The sequence below is a fragment of the Marmota flaviventris genome, chromosome 6, assembly GCF_047511675.1.
Source record: "Marmota flaviventris isolate mMarFla1 chromosome 6, mMarFla1.hap1, whole genome shotgun sequence".
NCBI classification, from domain to species: domain Eukaryota; kingdom Metazoa; phylum Chordata; class Mammalia; order Rodentia; family Sciuridae; genus Marmota; species Marmota flaviventris.
This window is the reverse complement of record NC_092503.1, coordinates 34582675-34604430: the sequence shown is the minus strand read 5'-3', so window position 1 is coordinate 34604430 and position 21756 is coordinate 34582675. Positions and strand designations below refer to the sequence as shown.

Genomic DNA, 21756 nt, shown 5'->3' with positions numbered 1-21756 from the left:
TATAATAACTGAATGAAGATGAACATCTTGATTTCATCCACTTCACTAGCAATTTTCTGTTGGCTTTCAGATTTTTATTGCAAAATGAAAAAAAAAAATAGATCAGGGAAAGAAAATTTTTATTGGTAGCCCAATAGTCCCAAGAAATGCATAGCTTTGATTATTTTGCATTTCTTCCTTTTATATTCTTTACATAATATCAATATATATAATGCATTCTTGACATTTTAAAATTTTTTGATGAATTTCATTGGACATTTGCTATTCATTTAATACAGTAGAAACAGATTTTAGGTTGTCAAGGATGTTAGAATTGTCTTGTTAGCCCATATGACAATGTTAATTAAAAATAAACCTCTTTCTCAAGTGGGAAAAAAAACAGTAAAACTTATTCAGGCAAAGAGCTATACTGAAAATGAAAGCTTTTTTTTTTTTTTTTTTTCACTAATATCTGGTTACATGGATGCTGCCTATATCTGTGTACAGAGGAGGGACCCAGCAAAAATTGACATTAGGTATCAACAGGCACTTGAGTTTGTAAGTGGTGTTACCCTATCACACATTGGAAAAAGAAGTCCATCTTCATAACCAGAATTTTCATTGCTAAAGCAAGATTTCTACTTGGCTGTCCTAATTGGCTTTCTTTTCTTTCAGACATGTATGCCAGGATTTTATCGACTTCGTTCTGAACCACGTAGCCGCATCCCTGGTCCCACCCTGGGAACCTGTGTTCCATGTCAGTGCAGTGGACACAGTAGCCTGTGTGATCCTGAAACATCCATATGCCAGGTAGGCACCTAATCCTTTCTTGTCCAAGGTCCAGGTGAGATACTGTATGCAGAGGCCAGCTGGTCTGCAGAGAGCATGATTGAGTGTGTGTGTGTGTGTGTGTGTGTGTGTGTGTGTGAAATAAAACATATAGGGGAAAAACAACATCCAACATATTCTACATTTTCAGAAAGGAATGAAAAGTGATAACTGGAAAAAAACAGTTTGTGTCATGAAATAGAAGAATGGCAGCACATTAAAAGTCTGTTCTACTTTGGAACAGTTACAACCCTCATGGGTTTCACCCTTTGCATTTCAGTTGCTATGAGAAATTCAGGTTTCCTATGTCACCACTCCTCCCCTTAAAGAATCACCACACAATTCTGTATGTCTCTGCTGACCCCATATGCCACCTCTTCTCATCTGCTGGAGCCCTTCCACTGAGTCTTGGCAGAACTCGTGGTTAGATGTCAGCAAAATCCCCTACGTACTTCTCTTTTCTTCTTGTTCTCTTAGTCTTGCTCTCATAGAATCCTGGCTGTCCCCTTGCTAGCTGCTGTCCACCAGCCCTCTTAAGGAGGTGCCATTGTTTTCTCTCTTTTCATTCCTGAGTCTGAAGGTAAGGCAGGGGTCTATGGCCCTCACTGATGGTCTTATATCCTGCTCCTTTTCTCTTCCACATGACCAACTTGCTCTGAATCTCATGTCCCCATCTCTTGCCAATTACACTTGCTTATTAAAGTTGCCTTCTAATCCTAGGATAAGCTACGCTGTTCCCTGAAGATTTTTCCTCTATATCATTTTCATTATCTTTAGCACTATGCTATCATAATTCTTGGTTATTTTTTCTTCTATATCCTTAACTGTTGGTTCCATGTACCTCTGAAGTCTCCATTTTAAGCATCCTACTCTTTCTTAGCCATCAGTTTTCTCTTCAGTTCACTTCTTAATACTTCAACATTTCAAAGCTCTTCATTGATACTTCCATGTTTTTAACCAGCATAACGTTACCATTACTGCTTACAACATTCATTTTTTGCTGCTCTCTCATTGATTGAAGCCTACTCTCTATCTACTACACCTGCCCCTTCAGAGCCAAGTGTGGCTGTAGAAACACATACAACTGCCCTTTATTCTCAGCTTAAGCGCATGATCACTCTCTTCAAATGGACCCTCTGTGCTACCCTGCAGTCCTGGCACTTTTCTCTAGTGGACATTCCTAAAAGACAAGTTCATATCTTCTCTTCCCTATTCAAGTCCAAACCTCTTCTCCCACCTCTTAATTCTCCGTTATCGGTGCTGCTTCTTATTTGAGAAATTAGAAGCAATCAGAATGAAAGGAACATGTTCTCCTACCACCTCAGGCACCAACATCTTTGCATCTGTGCTCTGTTATTCAGACTATTTTCCATACTTTGGATCAATTGTTCTTTCTAGGAATAAAAAAAAAGTGAGTCTTCCACATACCTTCAATATCTCACCTGTCTCCCACTCAAGGACATCACTCCTACTAATCTCTTTTTCCTCTTATAATGTCACCTAAAAATGAAAAGCAATACAAACACTTTTGATTCTGCTTTCCTTCTAGCTACCACTTCCTTGTAACCTTCCATCTGTGAAGAGTCATCTCTGCCTACAGTTTCTCTCTGTTCATTCTCTCTTAATTACTAAAACCTGGCTTTCATCTCCACCACTATACCATAGTGGCTAACTAATGCTCAGCCATGGTGGTCTTCATCTACTTGATCTGTTAGCCTTGTTTCCTTCCCACTGGCAGTCACCCCCTTCTTGAAGTTCTCTGTTTGGTTAGCTTCTCTGCCATAATGTTTTGAGGATTGTCAAACTCCAGGAGGCTACTTCTCAGCCCCCTGTGCTTTTCTGTGTAGCCCAGGATTCCAGGGACTCAGTCCTTGGGCAATTGGCCTGTATTACACTCATCTTCAGGGTGATCTCACACAGTGCTGTGGCGTTCAATATGTACCTAGGAGCCCGCAGTGTTTACCAGGATTTCTGTAATTTAATACAGTTTATTTACTATATGAGATCCACTGTTTAACACTTCAAAAATTTATTGTGGTATAGGGAAGGAATCTTCAAGTATACGTTAATGTAAAGAAATTTTATTTATTAGTGCTTCCTTTTCTCCTTCATATTTCATGGTATCTGAGTACATAAAACCTATTTCTTCCATGTTAAAATATATTTAAGGATTATTAATTTTGTTCTACTTACTTTTATATATATAGTGTTCTGATTAACAACATCGCTGAATAAGTTATAATATACAAGAAATCAAGGCCCTTTTTTTGAATTGGGTTATGAGGCCCCCATGGAGGATACCTCACCTCTGCCGTTATCTCACTTCACTGGCTGAATATCTTCCAAGTTCCAGCTAAGAGGCATCTGTAGGTCCCCTCAAGACCCTTTATCATTGTCCTTTCTTCCATGTTCATTAAATAAATACTCTTATATTTTTTAAACTACATTTTTCTTCACTGTTTCAATCCATGCTCTAAAAAAATGTTACTAGAATTTTGATTGTAATTACTTTAAACCTATTTGGAAAGATTATTATATTTATATTATTTATTCTCCCTCAACCCAGTAATATAATACTCAATTCAAACATTGTATGTCTCATAGTGAACTTTTAATTTTGTCTATGTAAATTATACATTTTATATATTAAAGTTACTTGTATATGTTATACACTTTTATTTCAATGCTAAATATTAGGTTTTTTGTTTCAATGTAGTACATTTATTAACTGGTCATTATTGACAAATTGTTTTTTAACATGTGTTTGATATTCACCCACTTTTATTTTAGTTCTATAATCTTTCACTTGGTCATTTTACTAATTTTATACTTATATTATTTTTCAATAATTATGCTTATTTTTTCTTACCAGAAACTATATGTTATAATAATTTTATATTTTTCATTGTCAAATTCTTCCAGAAAATGTTAAATAGAAAAATAATCAACTCCCTATTTTATTCCTTATCTAAATATGAATGTCTCACATCTTGTACCATATTATGCCAGTGGTTCATTTAAGAAACATATTCCTTGTCATGTAAAGAGAGTATCTTTTTAACATGGCTTCTTTAATTTTTTTTTCTCTCAATCAGTATAGGATATTGAAATTTAATACAAGCTTACTTGGGGAGGATAGGAAGGGAGTGAAGAGAAATAGGTAGTTTTTTCACAGTAAGCAGATGGTTGATTTACTGAATAACTAATTAACTATCCTTGAATTCCTGAAATAATTATTATTTGGTTTTTGGTATAATATTCTTTCCCTACTACTTGTCTTTAACATTCAGTAGATAATATGGGGGAAATAGGTTAACTTATACCTTCATAAGTGAAAATTAAATGCATAATTGTCATGCAATATTTACTGACATTTTTAGCAGGGTTAAGTTAGCTTCATATGATTAATTTAGAAAAAAAATCATAAAGAATATACCTTAATTTTATTTCTGTTAGAATAAAAGTTACTGTCTTTATGCTGTCCTTTTGGCCACTTGGCTATCATTGCTATATTTGTTCTTTAGGAATCCTCAATGCAGTTCTATTTTCTGAGAAATCCCTAGGTGAAGTAAAAAATAAATAAATACTTCCATCAAACATACACAGCTAGTATAAATTGTTCTGCTCTGAATTTTTATATTTTCCTTCAGGGAACTTACAACTTTTGAATTTAGACAACTTTATTTATCTTTGAAACAGACCCGTGAGGCAAATAGGAAATGGCTATTATAACTCCCATGTTGTAACTGAGGATACTGAAGCATGCTGATTTCTCTTTTGTGTGGAATATGAATTGCAGTTTTGTATCATGTCCATTACATAATGCACCCTCTGCTTTGGCAGAGTGGCAAAGTGGACTCTGAAGTCAAACTGCCTTGACTGAATCCTAGCTTCACCCCTTAAAGGCCATGTGAGCCTAAAGTTAATTTCTTTAACTTAAGTAGGGCCTGAGTTTCCCGATTTATAAAAAAAAAAAAAAAAAATAGTACTTACTTGTATAGTTTTTGTAAAGGCTATGAAATACTCAATAAAGTTCTTAGACTATTACTCAGCACATGGTAATCACCATAAAAACAATAGTGATGATAATGATGTCACCATTTAGAATTTCAGAATCAATCAGTTGACAATCAAAAACTATAAAAAAAATTTTGGATTTTTTGGATTTTTTTCTCACTGTCTCAGTTGTTTAGGCCAACAAAATAGCATAAGTTAGGCATATATTTATTTTTCACAGTTCTAGAGACTTGGAAGTTCAAGATGGAGGTACAAGAAAATTTGATTTCTTATAAAGACCCATTTCCTGGTCACATGTGATGTTGGCGTTCTTTGTACTCAACATGGTGGAAGGAGCTAGTTCACTCTCTGGAGTCTCTTTCTAAGGGCACTAATCCCAGCATGAGGGTTTCACCCTAATGACCTAATCACCTCTCAAGGTTCCACTTCCTAGTACTGTCACATTCAGGGTTAGGATTCCAATGTAGGAATTTGGAAAGGACACAAAAACATTCAGATAATATCAATCTTCAATATTCCATGTGATGATATTTGGAGATGGGATACTCACTTATCTTTTTGTGTTTTGTTCCCTTCTTCAAAAACAGTGGAAAAGGAATATAGCTATTGAGAATTACATAGGTTAAATATTTCCCTGTGTAACTATGTTTTTCATAATGCCTAGTGACACTTGCAAGAAGTATGGTTGCTCACCCTAGGCTTTAAAAAATCCTATACCTTCAACATTATTGCATATCATTAATACCACAATTACTGCTGTCCAGAAAATTTTTTTAAAAATGGAAGAGTAAAACCAATGTGTTGTTGAATCCCAAACAAAGGGAAGGGAAGAGGAAGAGACAAGTGAGTTAACACTAATTGGTATGCACACACACATGAACACACACACACACACGGAGTCACATGGATGGATGGATAAATGGATGGATATTCTTATTTATTAGCCATCACTAAACCCAGTGGTCATGATTAATTCTGTTTTTCACATGGGAATATTGAAGCTTCAGCTAGCTCAAATAACATTTTTAAAGGTATAATTGCTTGTGGCAATTTAATTTTCACTCTACCTCATTCTTATTTTAAAAAGAAAAGAATAAAATCTTCATCGTTGAACTGTTCCATTGCCTGAAATACCATAGATATCTGTGGATAAAATATTAGCTCTCTCTTTAGTAAATATATTTTTAACTGGAATCTATTGTGTTTAAGGTGCATTGCAAACCTTTTGTAATTTGTGTAACAACTTTGCCAAAATAGATATTATTAGTATCATGTTTCAGTTCTAAAAATTAAGGCTAAGGAAATTCAAGCAACCTATTAGCCTTGACCAAAAAGTATTGGAATCAGGTTTCAAATCCAAACTGAGAAAGAGAAAATGTATACTTAGTTAATTAAATGAGTTTGATTTAAAATACCCAGGTGAATTATATCTTAGACTATGTAAAAATAACCAAGGGCCATATATGAAAAAATTTGAGAAATCCTAAGTATATGAAATATATCACAAGATAAAGCAGTGAAATATCTTTTCAGTTTTATAAAGGAAAGAAAAATGTAGGAAACAGACTTACTTTGATCTGCAATAAAACAAGTAAATATGTGATTTATTAAACTAGTATATATCAATTATAGAAAAAAAAGTACAGACTAAGGAGGAATCCGAATAAATTCATTAAAAATAACATACTTCAAACTAATTGCTAGGGTTACAATATATAAAAAATATCTGAGACCGTGGTCTCTTGAATCTCTATACAATACTAAAATTCTCTGACAATATGATACAACATTTCTCAAATTCAGAAAAGCATTAATAGCTACCATGTGTCCACCCCACTGTCACAGATTTTCTCATTTATTCTTATAATATGAACAGGATCATTTCTTACTTTATAGTTGATGAATTGATGAGAGAAGTTAAATAATTTGCTTAAGTTAAAAATAGTAAGGATGACATCTATGATTCAAACACTAGTTTGGGCCTTTGATGGAATGTTTCATGGTATCCTCATTAACAAGACTGAAAACATGTACTGGATGTCAACCAGCTAATGGGTTGTTAAAATATGTAACCCAAAGTAAGTTCTAGAGATGTCTCCAACAATAAGGCATGGAGTTTGTATTTAACTGTGTTGTGTTCAAAATATTTATTAATGAATTGGATAAGATCTGTGAAATATTCAAATAACATACAGCTGGAAGAGTTATCTAATTCATTGGATGGTAGAAAAAGATCCTGACAGGTGGAACTATGACTCATAACTGACACCATGAAATGAATACAAAAAGGTTTGAATTGAGTTCATTTGTCCATTCATTCTTATGGCCTGTGTGAATAATTATTTCCAATATGCCCACCTTACGGCTGGCTGGGATATAAAGATATGCACTGCATAAGCCTTGCCTTCCAGGAGTGTATTTTCTAGTGTTTAAAAAACAACCAAGGAAATAGCATATAATATCAATGCATGTGATATAGGGATTCTTATTAGATTGCGATTCATATGAAGCATTACTATTTGTACAAGATCCAAATCAAGGAAGGAATAACACTCAATATGTTTCTAAATTACAGCTAGAGACTTATAATCTACTATCTTTTAAAAGAAACTCTGAGTAGCTTGGATAGTTAAATATTTAACTTGAAAAAAAGAGATTTAAGAAGTAATAGTATTCTTAGATATCTGAGTACCTTTCCTGGGAAATGGGAATTAGACGTAATCTGCATAGCTATAGAGGCAGAATTTGGATCACTGCCTGAAAATTAGAGTGAAACAAATTTTCAGATGGCATAAAGTAAAACTTCATAGCTTATGGTTTTGCAAGATAAAAGGGACAGCCTTATAAGAATTCGTGCATCTCAAGGAAAGTGTAGAAGTTATTCCTATAAGAAAGAAGATTAGATTAAGTAACTTCTTACCCTAGGTCTAAAATACTATATTAATGATATATTCATTTGAAATAGTGGAAGAAATATATAACACCAGTTTTCCATGATGCAGAAAAAACTTCAAAATCTCATATATTCTAATCTATCATTGAAAAGATTCTAATATATATCACTCTTGAGAATATAATTAAATTACTCATTAGACGTCCACAGCATATAAATGCTTCCTAAAAGGCTAATTTCTATATAAGAGAAAATATTACAAACTCTATTTCAAAGCATATAGGAAAGTAATATGAAAGGACTATGTCAAAAAGTTTCAAAAATAGCATCATTATTTATGTGCTGTGTTGGTGGATCTATCCGGGACATTTGATTCACTTAACCAGATATAGTATGTCAGCAACCCTGTGTAAGATTGACTATCCAGAGATTTAAATACTGGCTTGCTCTATAAAGAAATTGTATAAAGTTGCAGGCATAAGTAAAACAATGACATATTTTGAATCTCTGCATTTTTAGTAATGTTAATTCTATTTTAAGTATTTTGATTTAGTTATTAATGTTATATTTAGGTTACATAAAATGATTTATTATGCAATGATTTCATTACAACTATAAAATACTGAAAATTATTGTTAGAGATTTCATGTATTTTTGGCACACATTAATTCTTATAACTATAAAATATGTTCTTAAAACACTCCATAGTTAACACTTATTCATCATTTGTCACCTTGCTGAATGATTTGAGACTGAAATTCATATAATTATTTTATGTAGGAGCCATTATCTCTCACAATGCTACAATTAAATGTGAAATGGCTATTTTATTGCTAAAATATGGTGGTTCCTTTGGGTGGTTGAAAAGAAGATTATGGCCTAAAATTAATTTTAAAATATAACAAATCATTTTACCTTTCTAACCAATTTTTCTGCAGATACTAAACTTAAAACTTGGTTTTTCTTGCTGGGCACAGTGGCACACAGCTATAATCCCAATGGCTCAGGTGACTGAGGCAGGAGGATCGAGAGTTCAAAGCCAGCCTCAGCAAAAGTGAGATGCTAAGCAACTCAATGAGACCCTGTCTCTAAATAAAATACATAATAGGTCTGAGGATGTGGTGTAGTGGTCAAGTGCCCCCGAGTTCAATCCCCAGTACCAAACACACACACACACACACACACATACACACACACACACATTTTTTCCCGTAAGTCTGAGCAGTTGCTTTTATACTAACTAGAACATGATTGATTAGTTCAGTAAGTCAAAATAACCATTGAATGCCTATGCTGTTTTATTCACTGTGTTAAAATAGAATGAGCAGTTAAACCAGATTTATGACATCAATGAATGTTTATCAGAGAAAATTATATTTGTAGTGAAAACAGAAATGAGTAAATGCTAGTCTGGTGAGCAGAGAAAGAAACATTCCATAGTGAGGGATTTGTAAATGAGAAGTCCTAGCGGTGAAAAGAGAGAGCAGCACATAATTTGAGAATTTCAGATGCTCTCATATGAATAGTAGAGTGTACAAAGGGAATAATGGCTAGAGGTAAGACTGGAGGACAAAGAAGACCAGATTATGAAAGTCTTCCTTGCCATGTGTAGGTATTTACAATTCATTTTCACAACAGTGAGTACCTAGCATAGGCTTTCAAGCATGGGATGGGCATGGTTTGATATGTTGTATGGAATAATCACTCTGATTGTAGTGTGGGAAAATCTCTGGAGGAGAAATAGGACCTCTAGCAAAGAGTTTATTCTAATAATACAGGTAAAAGATGACAGTGGCCAGACAAAAGCAGTAGCAACAAGGATATAAGAAAGAAAAATACAATTATGAAACAGCAAACAAAGAAGTATCTGGGAAAAGAGAAGACTCTAAATTGTGGACCTGGGCAAATGAGTGGATGACCGTAACCCCAAATTAACTATGAATCACAAGTTCATAGTAGGTTGAAAGAGAGATAAACTTAATTATTGTTGTTTCAAATTCCAGGTGCTTTTGTGTTGTGCATTGAGAATTATCCAAGAAGCAATTAAACATATAAGTCTAGCACTCATTGGAGATATACATAATAAATATATAAAATATAGTTTGGGGCACATAGATAACTAAAGTCATGGTAATGGATGGAACCACCAAGGTTGAACATATAGGAATAAAACAGATGAGAGCCAAAGCTAGAGTCAAAGAAATTGGCCTTTCAAAATAGAAAGGGAAGAATCCATGAAGGAGAATAAGAAAGAGTAGCCATAGAAGTAGGAGGAAAAAACAACACTGTACTCTTTAGAGATTATAGAAGAGAAACTTTCCAAGGCAGAGTGGCCAGAAACATCAGATGCTGTAGAATTCATACACTAGCACTAGTTAGTGTCAGTCAATTTCAGTTTAGGAACTAAGATCTTTAGGTGAGCCTGAAATTGTTTCAGTGGTGAGATGAGAAGGCTATTTAATGGGTACATGGGAGCAAGATGAAGAAATAGAAATGAGGAGTGTAAACAATGTGCTTTAAAAGCTTATCAAAGATAGAACGGAAGTTATCAAGGGATTTGGGACCCCACAGATTTTATTTTTTTAAGGTAGGAAAGTCATGGCCAACTTCAAATATTAATGGGTAAAAGCCAACTAAGGAGAAAATGAAGACGCTGGAGAAAATTCAGACGCAGGGCAAGGAAACAAGTTTAGAAGGAAAGTAGATTTAAGCAAAGAACAAAACACCACTTCCCTGCAGACAGAATCAATGTCAAAGGGATGGAAAAACATGCAGGCAAAATAGTGAATAGTTTGGAAGGACACTGAGGGAGCACCAAATTGAGGACTTTCTTTTCTCTGAAAATAGGAGGCTATCATCTCCTAAGGGTAAAGTGGAAACAGAACTGAGATTTCTTCCTGTCATATTGTGCAACTGGGTCCATTTTACATTAGTTGTAAAATGTATCTTCAAGTGACACAATATATTTTCAGGTATCACACCAAAAATGTAAAAGGCTAGTCGTGGTCTAAAATTAATGGTGGCAATGTCATGCTTTTACTGCAAAATCTCTCAAAATTAGTATTAAAAGCTCTAAAATTAAAAAAAAAATAAAACAAAATTCCACAGCAGTGTTTTTGGTGGAAGTGACTTCAGTTAGTGTTTGTCATGAAAGACTACACATCATGTACCAAACATAGTTTGTCATTAAAAGACAGATGAAAAAATAAATACATTCTTCATGATTGATTGAAACAAAGAGCCCAGCAGACGGATGTCATCCAAGTTCAATATACAGCCTGCAGACAGCTCTGTGGCTCCAGCTGAGTTGATCAGGAGACCATGCACATCTATTTGGTTGCTGACTTTGTTGCTTCTCAACTTTTCTTTTTATAATGTTTGTAAGAAATAAATCACTTCCAACCACTTTGAATCCTCTTAAAAAAGAAAGCTGAAAATTCCCTTTATTTCTTATTTTTTCTCAACTCCAAATCAAAGTAAATCCTTTTCTCTAAACAACATTCCATATTACATTTTTGTTTCCATGTTTACTATTTGCCATTGTGTTTAAACTCTTTTCCTAAAGTGAGAAAGATGTTCTTTTCTCTTTTTTCCCTCACTTGATTCTCCCAATGCCTAGTTTAGTACCTTGAAGCACTTATTGCAGGAATGATTGTTCTGTGTTAAATATAATTCTGTTTTAGGAAAATTTTAATTTCAAAGCTATTTACACACTGATATGAAACTTGTCTTTTCTTATAGAGGTGTCTTAGAGCAAGCATATCACCCCAATTCCTTTATTATGCAAACACAAAAAAAGAAAATATTGACCTAAAGTCCTTGGTTTCAAATTGAATCATTTCTATTATAAAGAACCACCATGTTTGCTGAGTAACAGACAAAGAGCTTTTTTATTTTTATTTATTTATTTTTGGTATTGGAGATTTAATATGAGGCAGTTAATCTCTGAGCTACATCTGTAGCCTTTTCCCCTTTTTAATTTTTTTTTTTTTTTAATTTGAGGCAGAGTCTTACTAAGTTGCTTAGGGCCTGGCTAAGTTTCTGAGGCTGGCCTTGGACTTGCAATCCTTCTGCCTCAGCCTCCCAAGTCACTGGAAATACAGGAGTGTGCCACTGTGCCCAGTGCAGCATTCTTTTTTTTTTTTCCTTCTTCTTTTTAGGATCCAATTCTTGTGGTTGTACATGATATGAAGTTTTACTGGTTGTGTATTCATTTATGAACTTAGGAAAGTTATGTCTGATTTATTCTACTGTCTTTTCTATTCCCATCCCCCTTCTCTTTCCTTCATTCCCCTTTGTCTAATTCAGTTCTCCCACACCCTTTATTTTGTGTTAGTATCCACATATCAGAGAGAACATTTGGCCTTTGGTTTTGGGATTGGCTTATTTTACTAACCAGTTCCATCCATTTACCAGCAAATGCCATAATTTTATTTTTTATGGGTGAGTCATATTTCGTTGCATATAGCATGTATATATATATATATATATATATATATATATATATATATATATATACACACACACACACACACACACACACACACACACACACCAATGTCTTTATCCATTTGTCTACTGAAGGGCATCTGGGTTGGTTCCAAAGTTTAGTTATTGTGAATTGAGCTGCTATAAATATTGATGTAGATTATCACTGTATTATCTGGGTCAAATGGTGGTTCCATTCCCAGTTTTCCAAGGAATCTCCATACTGCTTTCCAGATTGGCTGCACCAATTTGCAGTCCCACCAGCAATGTATGATTATACCTTTTCCCCCACATCCTCACCAACACTTATTGTTGTTTGTATTCTTGATAATTGCCATTCTGACTAGAGTGAAATAAGATCTTAGTTTTGATTTGCATTTCTCTAATTGCTAGAGATGTGGAAATTTTTTTTATATATTGGTTGATTGATTTTATTTCTTCTGTGAAGTATCTGTTCATTTCCTTAGACCATTTATTGATTGAGTTTTTTTGTTTTTTTGCTGTTGAATTTTTTGAGTTATTTATATATTCTAGAGACTTGTGCTCTATCTGAGGTGCATGTGGTAAAGATTTTTTTCCAGTCACAGCATTCTTAAATGCAGTTACAAAGCTGATCTTTTTTTTTCCTTGTTGTCTCTTAAAACATTTAGGTTTTCTATCTTGTTTTGGCTTCAAAATTCCAATGATGGGCATGTGCCAAGGTCCCATTATTTTTAATAAATTTTTCAGAACCTTGTAGAGCTAAAAACTAAGAAATTTAAATGACTAGGTGATAAAATAAATTATAGAGATTTTTCCATATCTCAATTTAGAGTGAAAGAAAAATGTACACAGAAATTGATGTAGGAAAAAAAGAAATACTTATCACTAGTTTAGCTAAAATTTCATAGTATTAGTTTCTCAAATAAAAGTTTCTTTAAAATATATCAAAAACTGAGTTTCCTATTAATGATTGTGTGTGTGTGTGTGTGTGTGTGTTCATAGACACACACACTCATAGGGGTGGAGCTGTACAATAAATTACATTCTAACTCTCATTTAATTAAAACTAAATGTTTTATCCCTTTCCCGTTATTGCAGAATTGTCAGCATCACACTACTGGTGATTTCTGTGAACGGTGTGCTCTTGGATACTATGGCATTGTCAAGGGATTGCCAAATGACTGTCAGCAATGTGCTTGCCCTCTGATTTCTCCCAGCAACAAGTAAGATTGAGAAATATAGCCATATTTCCCAATCAGTAATGCCATCTGTCTAGCACATGGGCTGTCTAAGATTCGACTGTTTTTCCATGTAGATAAAAATCTCAAGACAAATATTCCTAATCATAAAATCATGAAAAATGTTGGTATATACACTCTATGGCTCATGTGTCCTTTAAAACACTGTCCCAGTGTATAATAATTAATTAAAATGTAAGTACCAATATTAATATGATTTCTGCTTATAAAATAAATGGCAAGTATGCATGGTTGTATAAATATACAGTTCTAGTGTTTGCATATAGTTCAGCCATTAATTCAGCTATGAAGGATAGCTTGACTGCATACTATATCACTTTTGTGGCTGTTTCCATTCTTTTTGTGTGAAAATTTTAAGACTGGAAATTAATTATCAAGGAAACAATTGAAAAATTGCACAGTAAAAGCAGGGCAACTTATTGATATGCTCCTCCCCCAAAAAAAGTCCATGTCTGCCAGAATCACAGCACCCCTTCTGTTAAGATGGTCTGAGCTTGGTACCATGGAAACATAGCTAAGGGAAAAAAAATGCTGGAATATCTTATTTCCATGCTGTCTGAACATGCTGCTTTGGTTTATAGATTGATGAAAACCCTGGGTGTTTTAATTTATCCTTTTGCTAAGACAATCTATACTGTAAGTGATTTATAGACTTCAGTATTCACTTCATAGTTTTTCTTTAAGAATTTGGTTGGGGGAAAAAAAAAGGTATATCAGTTTGTTCAGAATTAGAATTCTGGACACTTGGCCTCTAGCATAAAACAGATACAGAGCAATTCCAAGTGGCTGCCATGCCACCTGGGCCTGTTTGCTTTGCCTCTACATTTCAGCTTTAGGCATATTCTAAAAACATTTTTGTATAACTTGTTTCCTTTTCTTCTGAAAACTTCTCTTCCTTGTTGACCATAATTTCAGGCCTTTTTAGGGTGTTAAATATAAACTTTAGGATACATTGGCTGCTGATGAGGATAATATGCATAATCTTATTTTCATGCAAGCAGGAACTGGTAGGTATATAAAACATAATATTATTCTGCTTTCCCTTTTCCTAATCTCCCTCTGATACTCATATTTAAATAAGGGGATGCTGTTTATTTCCTTGTTTCTTAAAATGTGAACCATTTGAATTAGAAAAAAATAATCAATAGTTAATTAATTTTTCCCTGTTTGGATACACTATAAGAAAAGCTACAGGGACTATAAAGGAGAAGCTACCATCTCTTGGGGTTGCTCCTTATTAAACATGTGTCTTAAGAGACATCAACTTAAATGTTAAGAGAATTTAAAAGCTTAAAACACTGTAATTATTTGGGGGAGTTTCAAGAACATATTAAAAGAAATAGCCATTGTGTAAGGGATCATCAATAGTAGACTTAAGGGTTTTTACTGTTGGGAATGGTAGGAAATTATATGAGCAGAAGCCTAGAAAACACAAGTGTGCAAGGCATATTGAAAAGCTAGGAAGTAATAGAGTTTGGAGCATGAAATTTGGATAGAATTTCTTAATTACAGATGAAAATGAATAAGAAAATGGAGGCCGTATTATAGAAATTCTCAAATACCACTATAGAAATTACTTTTAATTTTAGATATTATAAAAGACTGTAAGTTTTTATTTTTAAGAAAAGGTTAATATGATCAGAGCCACATTTGAGGAAGACTATTATGAGAGAATTGAGCATAATGAATTGAAACAGGCAAAAAAAGAAAAGCGGTGAGACCAATTAAAGGGCTAATGCACTAACCTGGACAAAAGATAATTAGAACAGTAACAAGAATGGAGACAAGGGATAAATATGAGAAAATTGTTAAACATAGATCTGCAAGAATTGATAATTCCACGCGAGGGATGAGGTCTAGAAAGGAGTTGAAGGCTGAAGATTTTAGCCAGGTTGACCCCCAAATGGTGGAACTATGAATTGAAATAGGAAAATTGGGAGAGAGGTGCTACAGAAGAAAGGCCATTTATAGTTTAAATAGGTTTAAATTGATGTTAAGGGTCTGTGTGAATGGAAATATGCAAATAGCTGTAAGAAACAGGAATCTGAAAATTGCAGGAGCAGATGAAGGAAGAAGTATGTTAATAAATGAGTTTGTCAGATAAGACTGCCCTGGCTAATAGTATCCTTGGAGAACACATGGAGAGAAGCAAAGACAGGACTTCCTTTGTGGGGAATCACTAAAGAAAATGGGGAGGCAAGGCAAGAACAGGCAGGGAGACAAGAATCCAGGCAGTTGTCGCAGACAGCAAGAGAATGAGGAATATCAATCAACAAACACCCAGTGCTGCTCCCTCATATGAGACAGCTTCGGTGTGGTGGCAGATGACTAGTAGGTGCACTGATAAACTTTGCAAGCAAGAATGGAAGCAGTCATTAAGACACAAGGGCTTGAATTTGAAGTTTTAAGAAATGTTGAATTTCATAATAACAAGGAAAATATTACTTTGGTTGCTTAGAACAATCAATTTAATGGTACATTTTCATTTGTTTTATTTTTAGTGTATATTATTTATGTAACTTAAGTATAATCTCTATGCAAATGACCCTAAAAGAATCATAATACCAAGTGAAATTGGCTTATTCCAGTGCCTTTCAGACTTTCCTGATCAAATCACTGTGAGAAATACTTTTTTCTTATATTATAGCCTAGCATTCAAAGACATGTGTGCAGATACGCAAAAAGATATATTATATGCCCAACCATTTATTTCATTTTATTATCTCACATTTTTGGAAAAGTTTTAGTCAAAAGCCACTAAGCTGATTTCATGACCCACTAATACCCATCACCTAAAGCTTGGAACGTCTAGTCTAATTCAAATATCTACATATGATGAGAAAAGAAGGATTAAAAGGCAAAAGACAGAAATCAGCCAGGGCAAAGAAGAGAGGCACTTCTTCTCAATGTATAAAAAAAGATTCCAGGTACATATGGGGTGGGTTGCGATTTCTCATTTTAGTGCCTTCGATTTGTATAGCTGAGTGAAACAAAGGGTAGGAAGACATGGGGATTGGTCACTGACTCACCATTCCAGGCTCAGTGCCCTCTGTTCCTTTTCTCATGATGCCAAGTCTGGAGATTCCTGCTCTTTTCTGAACATGCTCAACAGCCTTTGTCCTTGCAGTTCCCTGAGATGATTCCTGTGGAATCTAATCTATTCTTAAAGACCAGTTCAAGTGCCACCTCCCCCACAGAACTGCAGATCATGTCCTTTGTACTTTCATTTACTATTAATACATTTACATCGTATCTTTGCTTCAATCGAAAGGGCTTTCAGAAATTAAACACTAAGTAGTAAGTGCTGCATCTTGACATCCTGAATAAGAGAGACACATATGTCCTGTCCTGTATTTGTAAATGTCCATCTGATATGCATTTGTAGCTTCACTGAAGGTAAAGATACTATTGTGTTTCTACCTTCATTCCACAAATATTTAATGATGGTCCAACTCAATGCCAGATATGGTTTTTCATGCTGGGAATTGATAGGTGAGCAGAATAGTCCAAGTTTCCTGCTCTCCCCGATCTTACATTTTTCATAAGTAAGACAATAAATAAATAGATAGATAATGTAATGTCAGGTGGTAACAAATACTGCCATGAAAAATAAAGCAGCCTCGGTGAATATAAAGTGGCCACAGTACAATTTTACATAGGGTTGTCAGTGACCTCTACAGAAAGACGGGGTTTATGCAGAGACTCAAATGAAATAATGGAGTAAACCATTTGAATATTTATAAGAAGAGCATCCAGCCAGAAGAAAAGCAAATGCCCAGACCCAGAGACAGGTCCCTCTGGCCCATGCATGGCAGACAGCAGAGGTCAGCAGGGAAGGAGTAGAGAAAATGAGTTAGAGAGTGGCAATGATGAAATCAGCAAGCTCCAATGGGTAACTAAAGATACAAAAGTCAGGGTCTGGGGTTGTGGCTCAGTGGTAAATCGCCTGCCTTGCATGTGTGTGGCACTGAGTTCAATCCTCAGAGCTAAATAAATAAATAAATAAATAAATAAATAAATAAATAAATAAATAAATGTATTGTGTTATGTACAACTAAAAAAAATTTTTTTTAAAGACACAGAAGGCAAAAATGTCTTCCAATGGCAAGGGGTGGGCTGGTCCAGGACAATGCAGTGATGATATTTCCGATTGTAGCACCACTGACGTTTACAGATAAAATTTATGTGGCATGTGAGAGAAATAAGAAGACAAAGTTGACCCCATAGTTTTTGGCATAGCAAATAGAAGCACAGAATGACCTTTGACTAAGATGGAGATAATTATAGAAAAATCAGGTATATTTTTTAGAGGACAGGGGGCTCAGTTTTAGATCTGTCAATGTAAATTCAATATGTAAAGACATTGAGAATGGATGAAATTGTCAGAGAAGAAAGGAGAGAGGAGGAAAAATCTGAAAACAGAACTTGGAAGCACATTAGGAGATCAAGGACGTGATGTAGATCCAGCAAAGGAAATTAAAAGGAGAAACAACTGAACTGGGATCAAAACTAAGGAGGTTGTTTCTAGGGAGCCAGTTCCTCTCCGTAGAGTCCACACAGAGTGACACAGGGAGAGACTCTATAAATGTCAAAAATTCTGTTGAAGGGAGTTTGGAATCACCACAGGGAAAGGTAAAGGGTGGTCACCAAGAGAAAAACACAAGGCTTGTTACATGGTTCTGTCAATGAAAGGAGAATTGAGAGCAGACAAGGGAGGTATGAACAAAAAGAATCAACTCTAACCTCAGGCAAATTGTGATTCCTACTTCCATCTTCAGAAGCCCTTTTATGTGATATAGGGAGAAAGCACGATCCATCAGAGTACTGTAATTCCAAAATGGTATCCACTCTCCAAGGAGATTTACTACACTCCTATGTGGTGCTTCATTCATTCCTCTATAGCACACTAGTTATTTACTTTCTGAGTACTTTATTTTTGGTAATATTATATTACTGTAAATGAATGTAATCTAGATTTGCACTTAAAATGTCCAAAATCTATTTCCTTGGGCCTATATATGTATATGAATTTGTGTGTATATGTACAAACAGATGCATTTGGCATCAAGTCTTAAAGAGCTAAACACTTGACAAACTGTGTCAATTATGAGTTTGTGGTTCTATTTTTTGGTGAAAGCAAAAAAATAGTTTTGAATAATTAGTTTGCAAGTACTAGATTCATTAGTTCACATAGTTTGCGAAAGTTAGAGTTTATCATTTATTCTTATACTATTGATTTAATGCATTAAAAGATAGTTAAAATAGAGTCCTATTGGCACCCGACCCAAAGAACAAGGTCTTTCTCTGTCACTGCTGCCTTTTTAGCATCAAGTGGTTTTGCAGATCAACCAAAATGAAAAATGGTGTTTCCAGCATTGATGTTTTACAACAAATAAGTTTTCTTTTCCTAAGTTTCCAATGAATCAAACAGTTTTATTCAATTGAAATGTAGCACTTTCCTGTTTGAAAGAAGTTTATAACAACTCAAAGCTACATGATAATACAGTTTGGTTTTCAAGTCTCTTCAAGTCTTTCTATTATACAGTAAGATAATCAGAAATCCTGGAGCAAGGCAGACAGGCTGTGGCCTACCAGCATTGTAGTGAAAACAAGTTATAGAAGACCTAATCATTAGAAAATTCTGTAAAATGATGAGTAAATTGTATTCATTTTCTTACAGAAGGCTTTCTTTTCTTCTTGTGCTCATACTAATCACATTACTTAGTGTTTAATGTAATATGTAGTTTGAAATCTGGATGTCAATTAGAAAAAGCACACTAATTACAACTGAAATGTTTATTCATACTTCATGTGTTGAAGTACCAGTGGTAATTTGAACTTAGCTTTCAAAAAAAAAAAAATACACACACACACACACACATACATACATACACACACACGATATGTATATATAGCTTTTATGCCCTCTTCTTTCCTTTAACCTAAAAGACATTCAGCAATGCCTATTCTATCAGAGAGATATGCATAAATTCTAGTCCAATTTATCTTTTGATTAGTGAGCAAGGGGACTCTTTTGCTAGGTGCCTAATATTTTCATGGCTATTATGTAATCATTGAAATTCCAAAATATTGAAATGTTTAGTGTAATTCATCAAACACCAACCAAGATTTATTTACTATTATTAGTAACATTTGTGACACCCTACCCTTAAAGAGGAACTTTACCAATGATTAAAATATGACCTTTGTGATTATCTTAGAAATATGAACCAACCACCTTGAAATAAATGAGTGAAAAAAAATTTTCATGATATTTCTTTTTCTGATTCAGTTTCAGCCCTTCTTGTGTCATCCAAGGCATTGATGATTACCGCTGCACAGCTTGTCCACGGGGATATGAAGGCCAATACTGTGAAAGGTACTAGCAGTCACGACACATGGAGGTTACATAGCTAAGGTTCACCACAGAGAAGCCCATATTTCAATAATTTCATTATTTTCATTTTTTCTAGTTGTTTAAATTAGATGCTTACAAAACTATTTTTATATCTTTAGACTTTTTCTGGAGAAAGTTTACTTCTATCTAACTTTAGATTTTCTTAAAGCTCCAAATCATTTCACAACTAATTTAGGTTTTAGTAAATATATAGAGATATAAATGTATAAATAGGCACAAATTTTATAAATTAATTTTATAAATTTTATAATAACAAATAAATTGGTTTTCAAAAGCTTATCAGTAGTGTCCAATAATAAAAAGCTGGCTACATATTTCTCATTTTAGTTCACTGGAAAATGTTGTCTTCAAAATACTATAATGATAACTGCACACACATCATTTGTTCTTAGCCCAGTGACCCTTTATTGGCAGGTATATGGCTAACTCAGAATGTAAATGGTGTCAGCATTTTTAATTAGTATACTATTCAAACAATGAGATGCTGTTCATTTCCCGTAATCAACAGTAAACAATGTTATTTCATGCTGCTTCTTACAGTAGTAATTTATAGGATCTACTAAGACAAATGTGTAGATATTAAATTGAATTCTAAATATATAACAAATGTTAAAATAAGCAATACAATTCCAGACTATAAAGTAAGATTGTAACTAACATCTTCCCAATACGTATTTTCTATAATATTAACATCCTAGCTATTCAAACTTGTCATCACCACTTTTAGCATCTTTAACATAACAGAAAGTAATAATATTGACCATTAAAACTCATAGTGGTTATAGCAGAATTGAGAGCATAAAAAGTTTTCTAGAGCTTCATGAACTTAGCTTAGTTCCACCAACCTAGATGGATCCCGTATTTCCTCATCTGTCTTAGAAGAATAGCTGATATTCTATCTACTTAACACTGCCAGTATGACAGTGATGTGTGTGACACCTAGCCTAGGCACCCAGATGAAAACCTCCTCTCCAGCAGAGTCACAAAAAGTCTGGGAAATTCATCCCATCTTCATCTTGTGCCTCAAAGCCAATAACTACCTTGTGAAGTAGTACAAGAGTCCCTTTCCTTTGTCTCAAAGCAGAACAGATTTTAAGATGCTATTTATACTCCAGAACGCTCTATGGAATCACTCTAACACTGGAGCTTTACTGCAATCACATCATAGTTTGGAGTCTTTCTTTTCCATGTCCTGCTTTACCCATTCTTTTGCTGGATTCTTCTAGGAGCTTTTGAAATCAAAATTTTAAAAGATAAGCTAATATTAAATAATATTTATCATCACTCACTTAGAAAATCTTCTTATATAGAATCAGAAATGTCTATATTAATAATGACAACAGGAAGGTAATTAAATAATTATACTTAAATTTTGTAAATTCCAGTGCAGTTTGTATAAGTTCATAAGATAGAGTTCAAATACAAATCTGTATGTGGTTACTCTAATTACAATATTCTGTACTTGCATATGTATAACAGTGCATTCACAATTTCTATGCCAACCAAAATTAGTAGCAATTAAACAACTTGTAATATAAAATCCAAAACTATTTTCATTTGCTTTGAAAATACATACATTATTTGTATGTAGATTATAGATGATAAAGGTATATATTTTCTCTCTCCACCAGGGTGCTTTAGTTTTGATGCTTAGGCTGATATTCAGTGCATGCCCTTGTAATCACCAGCAGGGTGGTGAATGAAAGCATTCTTTCACACCAACACAATTATCTGCAATAATAAGCTGCATTCATAAATTGGAATCACCACTATAGACAAAAGCATGTTTATAGATAGAAAAGACTGGAAAGGTATACCATGATGACAAGTATTATCTTAAAGCAGAGTGATTACAGAAATCCATTTCTAAAATCCATTAATGTTTAATGAAT

At 34.1% G+C, this 21756-nt stretch overlaps 1 protein-coding gene across 1 annotated transcript in view; it reads left to right on the top strand.

Moving 5' to 3' along the window:
• Window positions 1–21756, top strand: part of Lama2 (laminin subunit alpha 2) — a 571380-nt gene that overhangs the window by 381565 nt on the left and 168059 nt on the right. The window contains exons 29-31 of the mRNA XM_071613037.1: window positions 655–789; window positions 13286–13410; window positions 19739–19825. Of these exons, the coding sequence (XP_071469138.1) occupies window positions 655–789; window positions 13286–13410; window positions 19739–19825 (347 nt within the window). The remainder of the gene's footprint in view (window positions 1–654; window positions 790–13285; window positions 13411–19738; window positions 19826–21756) is intronic.